This window comes from Ochotona curzoniae, unplaced genomic scaffold (genome assembly GCF_017591425.1).
Source record: "Ochotona curzoniae isolate NIBS_2020 unplaced genomic scaffold, NIBS_Ocur_1.0 contig_66, whole genome shotgun sequence".
Classification (NCBI taxonomy): Eukaryota; Metazoa; Chordata; class Mammalia; order Lagomorpha; family Ochotonidae; genus Ochotona; species Ochotona curzoniae.
In genome coordinates, this window is record NW_024466512.1 from 27,036,002 (window position 1) to 27,058,358 (window position 22,357).

General features: G+C 40.5%; 1 protein-coding gene across 5 annotated transcripts; it reads right to left on the minus strand.

Annotated features, from left to right (window-relative positions):
• Positions 1–353: 353 nt before the first annotated feature.
• On the minus strand, positions 354–22,232 carry LOC121164023 (cytochrome P450 2C14-like). 5 transcript variants are annotated; one of them, XM_040991876.1, is made up of 10 exons: positions 22,057–22,232; positions 20,921–21,083; positions 20,444–20,593; positions 18,052–18,212; positions 13,708–13,884; positions 8,151–8,159; positions 5,662–5,785; positions 5,130–5,317; positions 3,159–3,300; positions 354–535 (listed from the first exon to the last, which is right to left on the minus strand). In XM_040991876.1, the coding sequence occupies exons 1-10, from the start codon at positions 22,222–22,224 to the stop codon at positions 354–356; spliced, it is 1,464 nt and encodes a 487-aa protein (XP_040847810.1). In that variant the 5' UTR covers positions 22,225–22,232. The 5 variants fall into 5 exon arrangements, with proteins under 5 accessions (XP_040847810.1, XP_040847809.1, XP_040847808.1 ...); XM_040991875.1 differs by lacking the exon at positions 8,151–8,159 and adding an exon at positions 11,361–11,380 and having other exon boundaries at positions 5,662–5,783; XM_040991874.1 differs by lacking the exon at positions 8,151–8,159 and having other exon boundaries at positions 5,662–5,797.
• Between the last annotated feature and the right edge of the window lie 125 nt (positions 22,233–22,357).

Here is a 22,357-nt window from a genome sequence, read left to right on the forward strand (position 1 = left end):
TGATTTAACAGTTAATAATGGTTTTATTCCGGACACTTAAGAAAGCTATGTTTGAATTGTCCAGCGCAATCATCTCCCACAATTTCACAGTGATCATGTATTAATAAATCAACATCAGGCAGGGACTGAAACAAGTGGTCATCAATTCAGAAATTACAAGCTGCCAAGAATAGCAAGCAGACATTAATGGAGGATCCAGAAAGCTTCCAGGTGGAGATTAGATCTGGAGAACTGAGGACATGTCAGAGTACAGAGCATACAAGGAACCCTTGCTGGGGGAAGGGATACAGGGCACCTGCAAGAGGGCAGCTGTAGACCACAGCACAGCACAGCAGCCCTGTGACCTGCCCTCTTTAGACAGGAATGAAGCTGAGCTTGTAAGAACGGGGCACACGGCCTAGCCCGCTAACAAGTGGAGTGGTGTCAAGGTCCTTAACATCAACATGAGGCTTCAGGGTAAAGTTCTGTAAGATGGTGGTCAGGAACAGAAACAGCTCCATGCGGGCCAGGGCCTCTCCCACACACGCTCGCTTTCCTGAAAATAACAAGCACAGAAGATTTTTCATCTAAACGTTGAGTCGAAATGATCAAAAGAAGCATTCAGTGACTAAGTGACTAATGACTGAATTGAAGGGTGGGTGGGTGGAAGACAGGCAAACTGGGAGGGTGATGGGATATACACATGGAAAGAATAATAAACATAATAAACAAAAATTGCTATACAGATTGTGTCATGTAACATCTGTCATCACTCACTCAACAAATGCTTCTTGACTATCATTGCATGTGACATATTTAATTAAGTATTACCACAATATAACCACTCCAAGTTTATACAATATTTTAAGAGACACACATTGTGGGCAATGGGTTAAAGGAAGATGGGATGAAGAGAGCATATTCACACATGAACATCAAAAAAGTTGGATCAAATGGAATGCAAAGTTTATTAAAGCTTAAGAACTGTTAAAGCCATCAGAAACCTTCCACATTATACATTTTATTCAAATATTGAAGACCAAACTAATGCATGAATAGCAAAATTTAGATCAAAACAAATATTTTAATTTGTTTTCCACTGGCTTATATTAATGTACTCATATCCATGCAACATTCAGGCAGAACTCCAGGCAGAGTAGACTAGTGCCTAGAACTTCACACACTGTAATCTCATATAGGCAACGGTTCTTAGCCTGGTTGCCAGACTTCCTATCTAAGCACCTGCTTGTGGCCTGGAAAGAGGAAGAGCATAGCACAAAGCCATGGTAACCAGCACCCACATGCAGGACCCAGAAGAAACTCCTGGCCACTGGCTTCAGCTCAGCTCAGCTCAGCTCCAGCAATTGCAAACACTGGAGGCATAAACCAACAGACTGCAGTCCATTCTCTCTGTAAATCTGCTTTCCAATAAATTAATAATAAATATTTTAAAGTCTGCAGAATATTAGACAACTATTTTGCTTCCATCACAACCGGGTAAAACCATATGTTCACACAGGATATGCTCTCAATTTAAAACCATAAACGATTCTCATATCCACACCCGAGAACGAGGTCCAAATGGCTGTGCTCGACCCTCATAATCTGTTCTCGGTTGTGTCAGTGTCTCTCCTTTGAGTCTAAGCATCCTCCACTCAGCTCTAGGTGTAACCCATCTGCATCAACCTTAGTCCACCCTGCATTTCCATGCTGTTCCAATGACCTAACAAGCTCTTCTCCTATGCTCCTTTTGGAAACTATGTCTCATGTCTCTGCCTCTTCATGGTGCAGTGAGCACACGTGCTCCCCTAGGTCTCCTTTTCCTTCTTGATCCATTGAATCAAGGTCACTACTGAATATCACTCCCTATTTCTTTTTCTACACTTATAAAATAAGGATCCATTAATAAGAACTCAGACATTGAAATACTGACTATGCAATGCCCAATGTAAAGTATGGAAAGCAATAGAGGTAAAAAAAAAAATAGTGGCTATATGTGTACACACTCAGTTCACACAGTACAGCTGTGGAACACAAATGCCCTAAGATGGTCTTGAATGTCAGCACATGAGCTCTTCTGCAGTCCCTATCAGGAGCCTTCACATTCCCAACCTTCCCTAGTCTACATCACTTGCACAGTTCTGACCTTGGAGCTGCAGGGAGAGCTCCATTCCTGAGCTTTTTTGTCTCTGTACAAGTGTCCTGGTTTCTCCTTTCCAGGCTATCAGCCTCCTCTGAGGCAGATGAGATTCCATCTCTCCAATTAGAAAATCATGGAACATCCATGAACAGAAACCAGTTATCCCTTCAGGTATCCCTTCAGCCGCCTCAGCATCCTGTGCTTTCCTTTCTCAAAGCACTCATCCTACTGGGCTGCAATGCTCTGGCCACTCACCTCCTTTCCTCATGTGAATGCGAGGATGTTTACAGAACATTATGCAACCTCAGATACCAACTCTCTACAGCTCTAGGTCAATGCTAGCAGGGAAGGCTAAACCACTGCTTCCCAGACGGGCACTTGTTCTATTCCCAAACACCCTACTTTTGCCTGTTTCCTGTTATTGCATCTTGGAAAGCAGCAGAAGTTAGCTCAATTCTATGAGACACTGCATGCATGTAATACACTGATGGAATTCCAGGCACCTGGTTTTAGCCTGGCCCAAATCTGGCTGTCGACATTAATTAGATAAGCAATAAGTGGAGGATCTGTCTCCCTCCCTTCCACCACTTCTCTATATTTATCCCAGTATCTGCAGCTTTTTCTTACATATAAATTATTTTTAAAAAAATAAATAAACAGCTAAGTGGAAACAAAAACCATCACAGATATACCTCAAACTGATCAACACATATACAATTCTTCTGGTACATTCCTGTTTGATATGAGTAAAATAGTGATGAGTCAGATTCTAATAGAAACTTCCGTGTAAAGGCATATTTGCAGGCAGAATTCAACTAGCCTGTATTACAGGTTTCTCAGTTTGGAAGAATGCCTCAGACACATCTCAAAATCCTACTAATTGGATGCTACTATTATTAGCAAGAAAGACACACAGACACAAAGAGTGGGACTTCTGATCATGCACAAAGAGCACATGTACCACCTCCCCAAGGCAAACCACCTGCTAATTACAAAAATCTATCCCGTACCCTGTGTTCACATGGAAATAAATTCTTACCTGCTGAAAAAGGCATGAAGTAATCACTTCTCTTAAAGTTGCCACTCTTGTCCAGGAAGTGGCCAGGGTCAAACTCCTCTGGGTTGGGGAATTCTTTGTGGTCATGCAGCACAGAACTCAGAGATGGGAATATTGGTGTGCCCTGGATAAAACAGATATAGACACGGAATCCCGAAGAAGTCAAGGAATGAGAAGAAAGGATGGACATCATTTTTAAATCCCTTTGATCTGTAGATGAGAAAACCCATGTGCAAAGGAATATAGTGTCATTTCAGTCAAAACATGCAATAACCAGGATGAGTTGAAGCTCAAGAACAATGATTTCCCTCCAATATTGTTTGATGTACTGAGACTTGGGAACTCGGTGCTAATCACTCCTCAGACCATTCTGCATTCCAGCAAGCCTTCGCTTGGGTGCCTGCCCTCACTTGCTGCTCTCATCTGTTGTTCTATTGCATAGCAGTTGACTATAGATAAAAAATAATGTACTGTATATCTTAATTTAAAGAAAATGAAAGAATTTTGTATTTTTTCATGTACTTGAGGAGATACACATATTTATGCTAATATACCTTGTGCAATCAATGTGACAGCAAAGCTTCATAAATATAAACTACAAACATTCTGAGCAATGTAGCAAAGCAAGCACAGCTGCATAGGATTCAGTGCAAGATAATATGTCAGCACTTCCTATATTTATTGATTACATATTACATAAAGACAGTCCTGAATAAATGGCTATATTTATAGATGCAGTGAATCCACTTAATTCACTATATATGCACTCATTAGAAAAAGGAAATAGGACAAAGGGGAGAAATTCCCAGCTAGAATAAAAATCCTCAAAATATATCATAAGCATTCTCACTAAACCATGTTAAACCTCCACATCTCCTAGAATTCAGCAATGCAACAAGGATGCCCACACTCACGACTTCTGCTTAACACAGTCCTAGAAATCACTCCAGGCAAGTATTGCAATAAGGAGAAGTGAAAAGAAGAAAGATACTGCAACAAATTTAAGAATTCTATGCATAAAAAGTACACATGGACACACAACTTTTTATTAAAGACAAATGAATTGAAGATGACTACATATCATATAACATAAAAATTAGTTGTATTTCCATATACCAGAAACAAGTAATCTATGAAGCTATTTTCAAAAGTACTATAATCAACTGAAAAATATCTGTGTTCAAGGGAAAGTTTCATCTGTGCAGGTCAGAGTAATAAAATTAGAACAATAGTGGTGAAAACTAATCATCTTCCCAACATAGGGGCATAGGTATGAGTTGGAAAAAAAAATCAATGACCTGGAAAATTCAATTTATTCCAAATCAATCTAAAATGCAATACCACTCTGATTGAAATCCTAAAAGAGTTTTGGAAGTTGATAAGCTGGTGCATTTAACACTTACATGGAATTGTAAGCACCTAGATGTTTAAAAAGTAGAGAAAAATTCTAAGGCTCCATAAATCCAGATGTGTTTTGGAAGATTTTTGTTTATAATATTCAGTTGAATATGTTTGAAACATACAGAAAGAGAATAAGAATAGTAAAGCATGGCAGGAGCAAAGGTGACAAGGAAGAAAAGAAAAGCTTCTATCCACCTGTTTACTCATCAGAGGCACAGCAGCCAGAACTGGGACACACCTTGTTGGTGCTGGGACCCTAGGACTTGGGGCCCCTGCTACTGACTGCTACTACAGGCAGGGAGTTGAGCTGAACTGGAACAGCCATGACACCTATTGCACATGTGAACTGCTGAATAACAAGGAGTCACTCACTATGCCACAACTCTGGGCCTTATGCAGTTGTAAACCACAAACAGTACAAATCAATTTACTAAGACACCCCACTTACGAGGCTCACACTGCTCCAGGCTGTGCTAGTGCAAAACTGAAACCCTTCTCCCAGTTGAGGAATGTCAAGATCACAGACCTGTGGTGTAAGAAGAACAAACTTACCTTGGGGATGAGGTAGTTTCTGAATTTAACGTCACAGGTTACTGCATGGGGCACACTATTAGGGACGAGGTCAATGAATCTCTGGATCTCGTGGATGACAGCGTCCGTGTAGGGCATGCGGCTCCTGTCCTGCATGCAGGGGCTCCGGTGTCTGCCGATCACACGCTCAATCTCCTCCTGCACTTTAGCTGAGAAGACACAAGGGAGGAGTCGGGGACTAGGATCAGCACAGCCCACGTCTCACAGCAGGTGAGGGCTGAGTGAAGCAGGAGGCAGGTGTCCAACAGCCCTGAAGATCAGAGTGCACGGAGACTCAAGAAAGCATCACTGCTGCTCTCATGTCCTCACTGTCCCAGTCACGCTCCCTGTCGTTCAAACTGTTCTCATGTTATCCTTCATCAGAGCAGCACACACTGCAGCTGCCAGCATGGCATCTCAACGACAAAGCTCCCTGAGAGAAAAAAGTGCAGGCTCAGGCCCAGCTTCCCAGCGTCTCTGCTGACCCTGCCATGCTCCCTCCCGGTACTCATACCTGTGACCTCAGGGTGCTTCAGCAGGAGCAGGAGCCCATATCTCAGGGTGGTGCTGGTGGTCTCTGTTCCCGCAGCAAATAAATCAATCACCGTAGCCAACAGGTTGTCAATAATGAACTCACTCTGTGGGTTGTGCTTTTCCTAGGAATTATTTGCAAATATAATTTTGTGCAGGCACATTGCACCACGTTTAGGACAAAAACAAAAATCTGCCTTCTTAAAAATAGTCAATCTTATAAATTGGAAAGGGCAGCATTACAACACTTCTAGCTGCTTGGAACTAGAGGACATCTGAAAGCAGTTAAACACAGAAAGATAATCACTGCATGTTTTCACCACTATACAGAAGCTTAAAACTTAAAAAAAAAAAACTCAGTATGAACAGATAAAAGGAATTTGATTTATAAAATAAAAGAGAGTGTCATCATTGTGGCTTTAAGGTTAAACCCATTTTGAAGAAAGCTGGCATCCCACATGGACGCTGCACTGTATCCTGGCTGCTTTACATCTAATGACCACCCCCCTCCCAATTATAGGAGATTTTTTATTTTACTTCTTTTAATGATTAGTATTATTATCAATTTGTGATACACTTGCATATGTCCTGGGATTTCCCTTGTATCCTCCCCAATTTCCACCCTCTCACAGAGTTCCCCTGTATTGTTACTGTAGTATGGTTCTTCATTAACAGTCATATGTCCATCATTGTGGGCATGGACAATGCAGAGAACCATCATCCTATTGTCAAGATATAGTAAGCAGTTTCATTGGGAGTCCTTCTTTGTCTGGAAGTAGAGATGCATACTGCATTGTATCCTCACATCTACATATGATGTTCTCCATTACACAGTTACTTTACATCCCCTTAAATGAAAAGCCACAAAAAAAATCAACAACAGGAAGAAAAATAGAAATTTACAATGCCATAAAGTTAAATAAAATGCTACTGAGTATGATACTCTCCATTACACAGCTACTTTACATCCCCATAAATAAAAAGCCACAAAAAAATCAACAACAGGAAGAAAAAAAGAAATTAACCATGCCATAAAGCTAAATAACATGCTACTGAATGAATAATGTGTCGAGAAGAAATGAAAATCAAGAACCTTTGTGAAGAAAATGATGCTAGTGTATGATCTATGAGTCATTGAAGAATTTAAGCAGAAGGTGTTTTGAAGAGATGAAACTAACAAAAAAAAATCAAAATCCATGAGATACAGTTTCTGCTGATCTTTGTTGGTGAAATGTGTCTCCTGTAGGCAACAAATAGATGAGATTTGTTTTTTTCAATCCAGTCCACTGAACTATGATGCTTGATTATTTTAAGCCATTTACATTCAGGGTTAATACAAATAGGTGGTAATTTGGTCCTGTCATTTTAGCAGTGGGTTGTTCATTGATTTGGTCTTCTGTTGTTACTTTACTTGGATGTTTTTCACATTTGCCTTTGGTTTTGGTGGGTGTTATTCCTCTTCTCTGTCAGGAGAACATCTTGAAGTATCATTTGTAGAGCAGGTTTGGAAGAGGCAAATTCTTTTAACTTTTCTTTACTGTGGAAGAATTTTATTTCATTTTCAAAGACAAAGGAAAACTTTGCTGGATATGTTATCCTGGGCTGACAATTTTTTTCTTTTAGAATCTGGAACATGTCACTCCATTCTCTTCTTGTCGGTAGAGTTCCCTGTGAGAAGTCTCCTGTGAGTTTAGTTGCATTCCTTTATATGTCAACTGATTTTTTTTTCACATGCACATCTAAAGATCTTTTCCTTATGTTCAATTGAAGAGAGCATGATAAACATATATCGTGATGACAATGGCTTTTGTCAACCCTGTTGAGAGTTCTGCGCTCCTCCGGAGTGCTGTTTCCCAATTCTTTCTCTGGATTAGGGAAGTTTTCCCTTATTATTTCATTAAATACATTTGTAAACCCAGCTTTTGAATTCTGTATGCCCCATTTCTTGATGTCTTCCTTAGTTAACTCTGAGATTGACAAAGGGTTTTGTTCCTTTGCAGGAGAGTATTCAGTAATGTTCATTGTGCCTTTGTCTCTTCTTTTGTTCTTGGTCATTGTGCTTCTGCTTAGCAGAGTCTTCTCCTTGGGGCAGGTGTTGAAGCTGTGTCACCCACAGGTCTACAGTTTGATTTTACTTATTGCAGTTGGTACATGGCTCTTTGTTGGCAGTTAGTTGTGTCACTCCCTCTGGCGAGTTCCATGTCTGGGTTCTTATGTTAGATTTCCACAGTGATTTCTGTAACCCCAGCTCCTGGCTCACCAGAATCCACCTCTGTGATACCATGCTGAGGCTACACCATTGTCTGTGCAACCTTTCTCCCACTTTCAGTTAGAACAGGTCCCAGGAATAGGGAGACACCAGGAGTCCTGTATAGCTGGGTTGTCTGTGGTGCTGATCTTGCCATAACCTGTTGGCTGTTAGGTCTGAAGGCCATAGGGTCTAATTTTGACTCACATGATTCCATAGTCAGCATTATTTTCCTGTGGGGCCACTGCAATGCACTGAGCTCAGTGAGTTCTCATCGAGATGGGCACATGTGCAGGTCACTGTTGTCCCTACAGTCTTAAACCCTTTGCCACACTGTACAAAATGGCACCTGATGTGCCACTACTAGAGTTCTTGATCTGCTGGCCATCAGGTTTGAGGGCTGCCCAGATCTATTTTGGGTGGAACCTGTAGGATGCCACATTTTTCCAGTTCACTGAGATAGAAATGAGTTCAGTCCCAGCTCAGTGCATGCTCAATCCTTTCCATAACCTTTGCTTCCTTAACAAAATGGTGCCCAGTATGGCACTAAGGTGGCAAACTGGGTTGTGAAAACACCCTGTTGCCTCACTGCCCATCGGGATCTGCCACTCTATCTCTTCTCCTTGTCAAATCGAACAGATACGCAGGATTGGCAGTTTTTTGTTTGGGTTCACCTCCTGAGCTCTTTTTGAACATCCCTTCCTACTTTGTTGCTGGTATAGTTCCAGTTGCACTGCAATTCAGATCGCTAGGCACTAAATGCTGCTGAGGTATCAGTCAATGCAATACCACACCATTGTGTCTGCTGCTTTCCTGTGTCTGTCAGGCTCTAGATATCCCTCTGTTGTTCTGTCATCTGTTTTCTGGAATCTGCCCACTCTGCTTCACACTGGGGAATGTTTCTCCATCTGTTTAAATGTGTCCTAATCCTATCTCACCATCTTGATTCTCCAGACATATAGTCTTGGAAAAGCTATGGAGGATGGCCCATGTCCTTGACTTCTTCAGATATATGGGAGACTGAGATGTAGCTTCTTTTTTTTTTATTTCATTTCATTTTTTTATTACATTGCATTATGTGACACAATTTTTTAGGCACTGGGATTCCCCCTCCCCCTCCCCCAACCCTCCTGAGATGTAGCTTCTAGCTCCTGGTTTCAGCTTAGGCCAGCTTGTTCCAACCAACTGAGAATAGGCCAGAGGAAAAATCTTCCTTGCCTCTCAAATATGAATAAATAAATCTTCAAAAAATATAGGAAGCTGGGAGTGATCTATGAAATATGACAAGTATTTCATGTTAATATGGCTGATATTATTAGGGAAAGCTGGCTTGGTTTAAAGATCGAGGCAAATGAATCATAACAATATAAGGTGTTTCAAGAGTGAAACTGCTGAGGGATTACAAAAATAATTTGGACTAACTCATACCCTTTGTTTTTTAAATTTGAAACTATTCTAAAATTAAAATGTTTTAAAGTACCATAATAAAACCATGGCCTGCATGTCAGCTGGGTCTAGGGGAGGGCCAACCAGGTCAGGACACTGCATCCAGTGACATACACAAAAGCCTGGATAAGTGCTGAGTGGCAGGGCTTTGCTGCAACATCCACTGGCAAATGCCAAGACAGGGTGCAAGTTGTGTAAGATGGACCATTGTTACCACTGGAGAATGCAAGATCTGGAACTGAGAGTGGGCCTACTAGAAAACTTGTGGGCACTCCTCTGCTGGGCAGTTCCCTGCTAGTATCCATGAGAGCCAGGGCTAGAGGTTTACTAGGCTGGTCAAGGCAGCAGCACATATTGGCATATGTGTAGACTGGATTGTGGGGTGCGGTGTGATGAGTTAAGCTTCACCAATAGGTGTACACCCATAGGTGTATACAAGAGCCTGACTGAGATATGGCATGGACAAGAAGAGTCTCGTGAACATACTAAAACACTCAAGAACTGGGGCTGATGGTGGGCATAGTGGGGGTATTTGTGAAGTCATCTCAATAGGATGCAGTTCCCACCGATGTATAAAAGGGACAGGTCTGTGGCTGAACTATAGCACACATAGGTTTGCATAAGACATAGGATTGGGGGCAGAACTACCAGACAACTATAATCACTAGTGCTTGTACAGTCTGATGTGGGTGGCAAACTGAACGAGGCCCTGTTGAGGATGCCACATTCAAGAATCTGCGGTCGGGGGAATCCCCAGTGCCTATAAAACTGTATCACATAATACAATGTTAATAACAATTTTTTAAAAAGTAAAAAAAAAAAAAGAATCTGCAGTCATCCCTGATGAGGTTTCTTGGAGGACTGCAAAACTAGACCACTGGACACAAAACTCTAGCAACAGGGAGGAGCATTGGATTCATGATCCAACCTTGGAATGTATGTGTTGGGACTGGACCTCCTTGATTGCTGATGCATTCACAGTGCATGGCACACTCAGATATATTTGGGCCACAAGACTGCAAGATCGTCTAGGCCAGCAGAGGAACTCAAGTGCCTTCTCAGAAGATGGATAACAGCATAAGTTAGACAACTTGGCAGCAAGTGTCTGGGGGAGAGGATGCACGGGCATGGACTTTGTCACCAAAGAACCTTAGAAGGATTTTCTCAAACTTGGAGTAATGAATCCAGCAGCGTTCAGCACCATCAAAACTACTCAAGCAATCCCTTCAGAAAATTCCTCTCTACATTGGGGTTTCCAAGATGACATCAAGCAGACCTCCCACATTCCCAGGTAATGATGTAGTTTGGCAGATGGGAGCAGCCTCAACACCCTCCCTCCCAACCCACTAGATACAGAAGAAAAAGGAAGAAAAGCAAAATTGGAAGAATTCATCCAAGCCACTTTCCCTTTTCTCTCTTCCCTCAACCCTCCCCACAAGAATCAGTGGTCCTCAAGGGCATGCTTCCTTGCAAACTATGTCTGATTTAAAAAAAAATTAAAATGGTACAATAATGACATGGTATAACAAAAAATGTTGTAACAAAAAATATCATATACCTGAATCCATGGGAACAGGTCTAATGGTGCCAATTCAAAATAAATAATCTGATACAAGATATTTTCACTGTCTTTAGGGTCCAAAAAAATCTTAATTCACAGAAATTAGCATTATGTTGAAAAATGTTATAAGTTAGATTAGAAAAATTGCAGTCTTAAGTATATGAAACCAACACAGTGGAGGCCCTTTCTTTCCCACTATCTATGCATTTTCTAAATAAATACAGATTTACAAATTAATTCCATACAAGATAAAGCCACATTATTTGAGAAACCACAACAACTGAGAAAATAGCCACATCAAACTCGTACAAACAGCTGTGGCAAACACAGATTTCAATCCCATCCCATGCACTGTGTCACACAAGCCAGAAGCACACCCCAGCACTGACTTTCTTCCTGAGGAGACAAGATTTTATATCAAACACACAAAGTTTCGATGTTGTGTTTCTTAATTCAATAACTCAAGAAGTATGTCTTTCCAAAACAAACAATGAAGTAGCAATTTTACACAGAAATGCATACATGCCCTATGTTTCTAGGGACACAGCCTTTCATCCTGCAGAGGACTTATGCAGGCACTGACTGCCACATGTTTGTGAGTCTCCTGCATCTCAACTACCTGTTTCTACAAGTGCCTGGGCCTTCTCATTCCCAATCCTCCTTAGGTCACAGAACCCAAAGACATACAAATGCAATGGATCCAATTCCAACAGTGTCTCCCAGACAGGGATAACAGAGCATTCAGAACATGAGTACAGGCAGTTTGTACCAATCATCTTCCCAGAAAATGAAAAGAGTGGCGAACAGACAGCCACTCTCAGCCCCACTGGTAGGACACATGAACTGGAATGTGTCTAATCTCTGCATGTACAGCTGCACCTCCACAGTTCTTCTTCTAGCTTCACTATCTTGTAGCACTACAGGACAAAAAGCACATGATCAACTACTAGTGAGCACTGAAAACATAAACAATTCATGAAAAACAAAATTCACATGACTTCTGAGAATGGATATCCAGACAGATGGGTGAGAAACTTCTTGTTCAAATGGCCAATCTAAAGAGACTGCATAGAAACCAACACAAGGAATCCAAGAAAATTAATAATAGATACATTTGCACCAAAAAAAATTAGTAAGCTCCATCACAGAAATCAATAGTAGTGAATAGGAAATATGTAACTTATCTGACACAAAAGTTAAAATGGCATTATAAAAGTGCTGACCATGGTAAAGAAGGTAATATATGAACACATGAATAAGTGGAGAATTCCTTCAAAGATGAAAGTGGCTGAAAGATTCAAAAATAAATCATATAGTTCAGGATTAGCGTGACTGAAACTAAGAAGTTCAAATTGATAGGTCTGACAACAGACGAGATCAAGTAGAACAAAGACCTCTAATACAAAAGGACTGAGTGTATTCACACAAATTTGGCCAACAAGTCCTCGGAATTAAAAATCCAGTTCTGAAAATAACAAAGAACATGAGAAACGATGACACCAATACAACTAGCACCAACTCAAGTCACAAACAGGTTGCCTGAATGTAAGCATCATTTTACAATCATCTAGGGAAAACTGACTTCCTATACACAATGAAACTCAGGTAAGACTATCAGTGAATTTTTCAAGTGGACAACTCACAGCAGAACAATATACTCAAACCCCGAAAAAAAAAAGAAAAGCAAAAACACATAAAAATAAATTTGAAAAGGACTTTCCCCAACTAACAAACATCCTGAAAAATGAAGGGGAGAGATGAGTTTTGACAGGGTGACAGAAGTGGCACCACCCACATACCACTTCCAATTACCAAGGGTTAGAGTCCAAATCCCAGTTTGCTACTAATACACACCAGGAGAAGGAGGTGCTAACCCAGTTAGTTGGACCTGGCCATCCTCTTGGGGACACTAAGACTGAATTTTTGACTTCTTGATTTGTCCTGGCCACAGTCTCAGGATGAATCTGTTTCTCTCTTATCTCTCATTTCTCTCTCCCTTCCTCCAAGTTCCTTCTCTTTCCCTCTGCCTCCTATCTTTCTTTCCTACTCTATTTAACTCTGACATTCAAATAACTTTTATAAAAACATAAACATTCAGACATACAAGTAACCTGGCTAGATTAAGTCCTTGATTCACTAAAAGAAGGACTCCCAGTATAACTGTTAAATATATCTTGACAGCAGGGTGCTGGACTGTCTACCATTGTCTAACCACAATAACAGGATACACACACATAGCAGAATGATGGGCTGGTGACAGATGCTGAGGGACAATACTGTCATGATAACACAGGGAACAACAGTTGTGCTAGGAAGGAGAAATGGAATGAGTAGCAGGGGAAATTGCTGAGCCCAAGGAAATGCACTATGAAATGTAAAATTCATTTTTTACGTTATAACTCACCTGACAGTCACATTCTAACCAAAAAAAAAGGAAAGAAAAAAAACCTTGATTCACATTCTCCCATACTGTGTAACATGGGAATATGAGCAGACCCAATTTATGTTGGATATTTTAATTTTTTAATTTGATTTCCATATTAGCTAAGGCATATGCATTTTTTGTGATTTCAGATAATTATCATCCAAAAAACTCCATATGTTCTAGTAAATAACTCATTTTAACTCGTCCAGGACACTTAGTCATGATCCTTAAGTACATCAGGTAACTACAATGGTGGCCACTTATTACTTACCTGATCATTTGGATATTCCCAATAAGTACAGAAATTATCAATAATCCATAAAATGTAGACAAATAAATGACTCTTTACCTGTTCCATTTTGATCAGGAAACAATCAATGAAGTCCCGAGGGTTGTTAATGTCCAGAGATTCTTGATGTTCTTTTACTTTTTCCAAAACATATTTTTTAACGTAAATAATGTTGCTAACTGCTTTATTGGGACTCCCAGGAAGAAAATCAAGAAGAATAGGAAACATATTGCAGATCTTAAAGAGATAATTATAAAAGTAATTTTAGCACATTTATTAAAGACATATACACAACACAAAAAAACTATAAATTAAAACTTTCCTAGAGAAAAGCATCTCTACCTTGAACAGCACCATTGGAGTTAATATACACAAAGGAGAAAGGTAAAGGAGAAAGCCCTGGTCCCATGATCAAAGATGACAATAAGCTCTTTATACACTGGTTAATTTCATGATCCTCATTTTAGTTTTTACTTAATACACCAACTCTTTCCAGCAAACTCAAAATATGTAGCGGTGTAAACACCACATTTACATTATGTAAAGAATTGTGAAATGAAGAAAGGCTTGCCAAGCAGGTACCAAGCTCAGACACTGCTGTGTCGATCTTAAGCAGGTAGCCTCAGGAATAAAATCACTGTTGAGTGAATGGGGGACATATGAGGAAGCCAAGGAATCAAGACCAGCGCTTTGTGGATGAAACTTTGGGCACTAGAGTGCTTAAGTTACATCTATAAATTATAAAATGTGTCTGCACATCATCAGAGGGCAAAGTTATAACATTTTTCATGAATCATGCATCTCAAAACAATCATTTTGCCAGTAAACCTTGCTTTATCAACATGCCCACACATTCAAAGATTCCAGCTAGCATCTTTGCTCCCATTCAGACTCCTTAACAGCCCTAGTTGGGGCCTTGCAGGGTAATACAAGCAAAAGGTCTCTTAGTCATATAGTAGACACAGATGGGAGAACCAAAAGCTTTCAACAGGAACCTTGGCTGTGTAGAGAGAGTCATGTGTGGGCAGGTGGTCAACCACAGAAGGACCTCCAAGAAAATGGGCTGTCAAGTCTGATGCAAAATCCACCAGCCGCGGGTTTGAACTTAAGCACCATTTCCAGACATCTCTTATATAAAGGGCTCAATTCTATTTCCAAGAAGACTTCTAGAATATTACAATACGAACAGAACTGTGATGAGCCAGTCATTTCACCATTTGCTTTCAACAAAGAAGGTATAGTAGACAGATCAAAAGCCCCATTTCTCCACATTCTGTGAAACCAAGCAAAACCAGCCTGAATCACCCTGAATCAGCTTTATCAGAACTCTAGACCATAGCCAAAATTCATGGGAAAAATAGAAAGTTGTAGGAAAGAAAAACTTAAAATGTTCAAAAAGCCTTGTGTTCTGTTATTTGCCATTATCGCATCTATCCTTCAGGAATGAGCAGTGGTTTGGGAAGGGCAGCACTGACCTCAGTGTGGGACTCTGGTCTGTGGTTCCAGATAAAGAGGTTGTGTCTCCATTCTAAATCTCCCAAAGAACATCTGCAGGATGACCCAAGACATTTGTCTTCATTTACATCTAATTTTGTATTTACTCAAGTGCAAAGAAGCAGACTTTCCTCCAAAAATTGTAAGAAAAATGGAAAACCTACAACAAAACTTTACAACTGAGGCACACAACAATGAGATGGAAAGAAAAAGAGCAGAGGACAGAATAAAATGGTCAATCAGGGCATTCAGAAGTGCCCAATTTCTGGAAAATTTACCAAACTGCAAATATAGCCAGGCCAGACACAGGCTAAGAAAGGAGCTGTGAAACATATCACACTAGAAGAAAAAGAGGAAAGTAAGGCCTGAATATGGCACTTGTGGTTTGAGAGAACATTTTGAGAAATCAGGCATGTTCACCAAGGGTGAGGTACTTAGAGAACTTCAGATGAAACGTTCCAGGGCCTTTGACATTATGATCTTTCTCCTGTGTAGCAGAGGTGGATGCGGCCATGGTTGCTCAAACACACAAGGTACATGGGGATGGGGTGGCACCAGGAAGCTGTATCCAGAATGGATCTTCTGCAACCTGGTGCCCACCTAACAGTGAAGACTGTTGTTGGTGTTATGTAGGAACACACAGAAGCATAACACCTGAAATTACATACAAACCTATGCAAAAACTGGAGATACAGAATTAAGAATGGGAGGCAGAAGCAGAAGAGTGTGTTTGCATTGGTAACCTGTAAGGATCATGACAACACTGATAACATTATTGTTCAAAAACATCAGAAGATTAGTGAGCACCGTTTTGAGGTGAAAATGGACATTTCCGAACAAGAGACATATTCAGCTGCTGATCACCAAGAGGACACGGTGGTGAATGTGACAATTTGAATCCAAAGGAAACATCGTCTTTGGTTGAGGTAATTCTGACTAAGTGGAAATTTGGGAGAAGCAGGAGGCTACTATAACGGAGGTGGTGGGAGCAAGGGAACTTATGGAGGGGGTAACGGTGGGTAGAAGGTGTGGAGATGATATGAATAGTCATGCTTAGAGTAGTAGCTGACAACCAGGATATGAACACGAAAATTTTGACCATGTGGAAATTATGATTCAAATACAACAAATTTTGAGGTACCTATGATGTTGGTGGCAACTATATTATTTTTGTACGTTATCGTGGATAACAGCTGTAACATTATAGATCCAGGACAGGTTATAATTTTGGAGGAAGTTGTTTGAGCAGCTTCCATGGTGGTGTTGGTTCTGTAGCTGCTGATGGACCTGGTCGATCAGGTAACTGAAGGTTCCAAACCCAACAGAAAAGCACTACAGTTCTTAGCAGGAGAGAGAGCAAAGATAGAGTTCACCCAAGTGCATAGACAACTGTAAATAATCTGCCAAAAAAGTTGCTTAACATTAATAAGAACCCTTCTGCTTTAGAATGTCATAGCCACAATTTGTCAAACTTATAGCTATTGTTTAATGAATATAGTATCAATTAGATGTACATCATCAGAGCTTCTAATTCAACAGCATAGTTTTTTTCCTTCATTTCATTAAACATATAGCCTAAAAGTTGTAAGACACATTTTTTAGTTGAAAACAAAATAATTGGGGAGTGGGCATTAGATACATTTTGAGATTTCGTTTGAAGGCCCAGAACAGCATCCAAACAATTAAATCTTCACCTTATATTTGCTAGGATCCTGTAGAGACACCCGGTTGAACCACTTCCCACACAGCTCCCTACTTGTGGCCTGGAAAGCAGTATAGGATGGCCCTAGGCCTTGGGGTCCTGCACCTGCACAGGAGACCTAGATGAAGCTCCTGGCTCCTGGCTTCAGATCGGCTCAGCTTATGATGCTGTGCCCACCTGGGTACTGGACCAGTGGACCAAAAAAATTTTTCTCTCTGTATTTTCTCTCTATGTCTGTATTTCCAATAACTAATTTGTTACTTAATAAAGGTTTCACATGAAACATATTCCTAACTTTAGTCTCTGTGCTCATGTCCCAAAACAACTGCCACTCTCACCTTCCTGGTAACACATCCACTGGGAGGCAGCAGGTGATGCCTCAATGCTTGCATCCATGCCACCCACAGAAAAACTCAACCATGTCCCAGAGTCCTGACTTCTGTTGGCACACTTTTGCTGTTACAAGTATTTGAAGAGAGAATCAGAAGATAGACATTTCATGTCTATCTGATCCTGAGTCTCTTCCAGCCTCAGCCATTAAAGAAAACTCAAATAATTTTTTTAAAAAATAATTTTTAAAAAAAGCTTAAAAGAACTTGAGAATCCTGAGCTTTCACCTGTTACTGACACTGAGGTTCAGTTGACATATAAAAGAAAGGTCAAAAGAGCCCCAACACAGATGCAGACCTTCTTTCCTCTTTCTGACTTTTTCCTCCTCCCCTTCCTTCCTTTATTCATTTTCTCTCTCTTTCTATCTCTCTCTTCCTCTCTCTCTCCATATATATATATATATATATATGTATATATGTCACTTCATACTTGCTCTCTTTCTCATTGTATATCTGTAATGAATGTTTTCTGTTTCTCAATTTCGCTTTCACTTAAAGTTTCATCTCTGTCAATGCCAACCGCAAACAAGGTAAGGGAACATCAAAGATGTAGAACATGCAGAGCAACAGATACAAAATTTTAGCAGTCTAGAAAAAGTCACTATGCAAATACCTAATCAAAACAAAAGCATGAAATAAGAGTCTCTGCCTAAATTGAAAAAGAAATACCCCTAGACAGAATTTAACTTCCTCACAAACTGCTATAAAACATGTTGCAAACCAAATGTTGAAAAGTGGAGAAGCTGCACTGCAAGTTACAATTCTGAGCTTGTCTGTGAAGAGAGGAATGTTACTAGAAATAGAGAAGCAGCATCTCACCTGTATACTCAGGGAATTAGCAAGCCTGAAGTTTTCATTGAATTTTGCCATCAAGTTAAGAAATTTCTGGTCTTTATACTCAAAACGGCTCTGGAAAATCACAGAGCAGATCACATTGCACGGAGCAGCACCCAGGATAAAGGTGGGGTCACAGGGTGAGGCTAAAGAGGAAAACATTTTTAAGCACTATTAGGAAAGCCATACAAACCTCCTACACTTTGAACTATGAAACACAGGTGATTTTAGACTCTAAAACAGTAAACATTTACAAATTACCTGATCAGCATCATCTTCAAAGTGCTGAGAACAACACTACTCCCCTTCCCAGAAAGGACTGTTGACCTCATCCCTTATTGAATGACAGTCTTCCAGCTTCAGGAACACCAATGCCAGAGGAAACATCACAGCCTCTGTGTGCAGGACTCTGACCCCAAGTCAATGTTATTTGGAGGTCAACGGGAAAACCTTAGAGGCCACCCCTAAAACACCTAATAACACCTGTTATCAGTGTACAATTATATCTACCCTGAAACAGAACAGTCAATAAGGAAGAAATGGTGAGGGATTTTTGCACATTCAATAATTAAGGAAAATGGCTGTTGAAATTTCAGAGAGAGAAACTACGAGAAAGGGTCGCCATACTTCAGTGGTTTGATGGAACAAATAAGGACAGCTAGAATTCATGGAAGCCAGGGAAATTAGCCCAAATAAAAATTGACCAAGACTTGTTTGCCTAAAACTAAAATAAAGTTACACAAATTCCATTAAAAATGACATGGCAAACACTATTGTAAATTGAGGAATCCCGTCCTTTGAGCCTTTGAGGTGGGAAGAAATGTACTTCTTCACCAAGGAACAATGCCCAGCACCACTAACCAGGCTGTTCCTTTTGTTTACACTAAGTCTGTGCTCTTGTGGAATTCCAGATTATTGTGCTACATAGATAGCATCAACAGAATACTGTGTCACGTGAATTTTCAATATGACCATCACTGAGGTCAATATCATCATTTTACATACACAACAAGATAAAAGGTTTTCAGATTTGCTTTGTGTTTCGCATTTTGGTGAGCAACATTAGAATCAAATTGTTGGCTCCAGCATGATAGTGTAGAGGTTAAAATCCTCTCCTTGAAAGTGCCAGGATCCCATATGGGCGCCAGTTCTATCCCTGCAGCCCCGCCCTCCATCCAGCTCCCTGTCTGTGGTCTGAGAAAGCAGTCAACGAAGGCCTGGAGCACTGGGACCCTGCACTGGTGAGGGAGACCCGGAAAGAAGTTCGTGGTTCCTGGCTGCAGGTTGGCACAGTACCAGTCGTAGCCACCACTTGGGGAGTGAATCATCGGAGGGAAGATCTTCCTCTCTGTCTCTCCTCCTCTCTGTACTTCTGCCTTTCCAATAAAAATAAATATATCTTTTAAAAAAAGAATCAAATTTCCATAACCAAGACGTAACTAAATATTAGATGCATAAAAATTGGACATCATGATATAATTAAAAGTATTGAATCAAGAGAATATAAAGAAATGATATGGAATTAAATAACAAATGCATGAGGAATTAAGTAACAGATGGACAAGAAATTAAATAACAGATAGATAATGAGTGCTTTAAGAGATTACTAGGCAGTGAAAATCATAGCCATAGAAGCATAAACATTGAAAAATCTCTTAGGTCATGATGGGCGGTTCATACTACCAGTGCAGACCAATTAGTGATGGTATCTGACGCCTTTTCATGCTCCATCATAGTGTAATCAAGTCATTCCCATCATGCACCTGGTGATGTGTTCTAGAATATTGTTCCACAATTATGTTACAGGAATAAAAGTATTATTTTCCCTTTGAAAAATGATGGTGCCAAATCAAAGTAAGAAGAGAAAATAGTCTGATGAGGCTTTTATTCCCAAAATTGTATAAAGATCAGTACATGAACCACAACAGCTAAATATGCACAAAAGCTCCCTGGACTCTGCTTCAAACAGTCCCCACTCCTCCAGGGAGATGAAAGCAGGACATAGAATGCAATCACTCACTATCCTTGCAATGAGTCCATCCAAGGCTATCACTAGACAGGAGAGTGGTTTCTTAAGGGCATTGAAAGGGTCAGCCACCAGATCCTAGGATGACATCACGTGGCAGTCCTCCACGCCAATTACTGATGTGGTCAGACTGCTGGGAGCAGTCTTATCCCCTACTCTCCCCTCTACCCTCAATTACAGTAGAAAAAAAATTTGGAAGCTATCGTCTTGTCTACTTTTCCCCCAATCCTCAACCCGCCACCCCAATCAACGGTGCATATGAACATACATCCTTCTCAACTATGTAATCACCAAAAACTAAAATAAGTGTGATTTTTAAATAAGAAATAAAAAATAAATAAAGGGCCTCACCATTGGTTTTCCTCAACTCCTCCACAAGGCAGCGGGCTTCCTCTTGAACTCGCTCCTCTATGCTCCTCTTTCCCATCCCGAAATTCCGCAGAGTCATGAGTGAGAAGCGCCGGGTGTCTTTCCACGTCTTTCCATTGCTGAAAATAACTCCTGAGAGAAGGAGAAATGGAAAGTTAAGGAAGATCCAAGAAGAGTATGAAAAAGCCAGCTTATTAAAACCTTATAGGAGGAGCCCGTAATGTCTGTACCAACCTTAACAATCCCCATTGTTACCACCAACACACACACACACACACGCACACACATAATACCACACCTGTGACAATGTGCATGTAAAGACATATGTAACACGTGAGCATGCTTGTGAACATACACTCATGTGACAACATGTAAGCAAACATTGACAAATAAAACTAAGCATACACATTTGATACATATAAACACATATCTGAACAACGAACAGATGTGAACACTGACCCAATCCTTTATTAACTTTTACATTCAGTGGCATTCTTCTTCTTCCAGAAAACTCCTCTCCCAGATCAACCAGTGCTTCCTTCACTGCTTCATAACCTTGGATCACCACAGTGGGCTTCATGCCCAAATATACAGTGAACACAGGACCATAGTCTTTAGACAGCTGAGGGAGGAAAGAAAAGTTCTCACTTGGTTTACATTATGTGCATCACTGAGCTTGTAGGAACACCTTCCTGTCAATCATCCTGTTCTGTCAATTACAACATCAAAATTATGGAAGTTATATGTCTAGGTCTTATGAATAATTAATAGAAGGCCCATATTTAAACTATGCTTCAGAGACACTGAGGCTTGAAAATTTATCAGGGCTCACATTTAAAATAGGACCTCCCACTCAGCTGCAATATGACAATAATTGGATCACCTGCAAGCCACCTACCATGGGAAGCTGAATCAGCAGAAAGGAATACTAGATTTACAGTCACCCAGGAACTCAAAAGCCCAGCCAAGTAAAACTCTATGTGAGTAACCAGCATACAGAGAGTGGGCACCACTGAGGCACAGCAAGAACACACAGACCTGATGTAAAGATGATTTGACCCCTACTGTGCGCTCTCTGTCACAGATGGTGACTTTGCACAGGTCCCAATGCATTCCATTAACACCCAGAAGACCCTACCTCACTCTCTCTTTTATTCACTTGTATTGAAGAACCATAGAGTTTTGGTGGACATCAGTAGCAATTTGCTTCCCTGAAGTTTAACTCTCTTGGTTATCAAAACAAATACAAGAAATAAACACTAGATGATCTTTCACTAAAATCAGCAATCACAAAACACTCTGTTGCCACCGACGTTAAGGAAACTAAGCCACTGAGTGAAAAGAATGTGAAACAAACAGACACTGGATTTTATAGCTTTGACTCCACACTACTGCCTTAAAGCTTCTATACTGACCAAATCCATTACTTTCTTCCAACTATTTCTGAGAACACAACATTAAATAGTTGAATCCCAAAGAATTGTTTCCTTGAAATAAAATGCTTTAGTAATTAGCCTCCAACCATACACAATTTTTGAACCCTGGTAGATTACTTATCCTTTACAAAACACTGAAACATCATAATGCATACTTACTTTGGTTAGCGATTTGCTAACGTCCTTAAAATCTATCTGTAGGATGTTGCCAAGAACTGGAAGAGGAGTGGGACCAGGTGGAAGGTTCCCTCTCCCATGGCTCTGTTTCCAGAGTGAAAAGAGAAGCAAGCAGGAGAGACAAAGCACCAGCACCACCGTGGGATCCATGGAGCCTCCTCTTCTTCCCGAGACAAGTGGAAGCTGGCAACCACAGGCTGTTATAGAACTCCCTGCTCATCACGTGTGCTAGATCTGTACTCCAGCAGGTGGGCTAGCTGCACTTTGAGTGAACTTTGGTCTA

Coding starts and splice junctions, on each gene's coding strand:
- LOC121164023 (XM_040991873.1), bottom strand. CDS start 22,224: ATGGATCCCACGGTGGTGCTGGTGCTTTGTCTCTCCTGCTTGCTTCTC. Junction 21,084..22,056: donor TTAGCAAATCGCTAACCAAA/GTAAGTATGCAT, acceptor TTCCTCCCTCAG/CTGTCTAAAGACTATGGTCC. Junction 3,301..5,129: donor GAAACTACCTCATCCCCAAG/GTAAGTTTGTTC, acceptor TGTTTTATCCAG/GGCACACCAATATTCCCATC.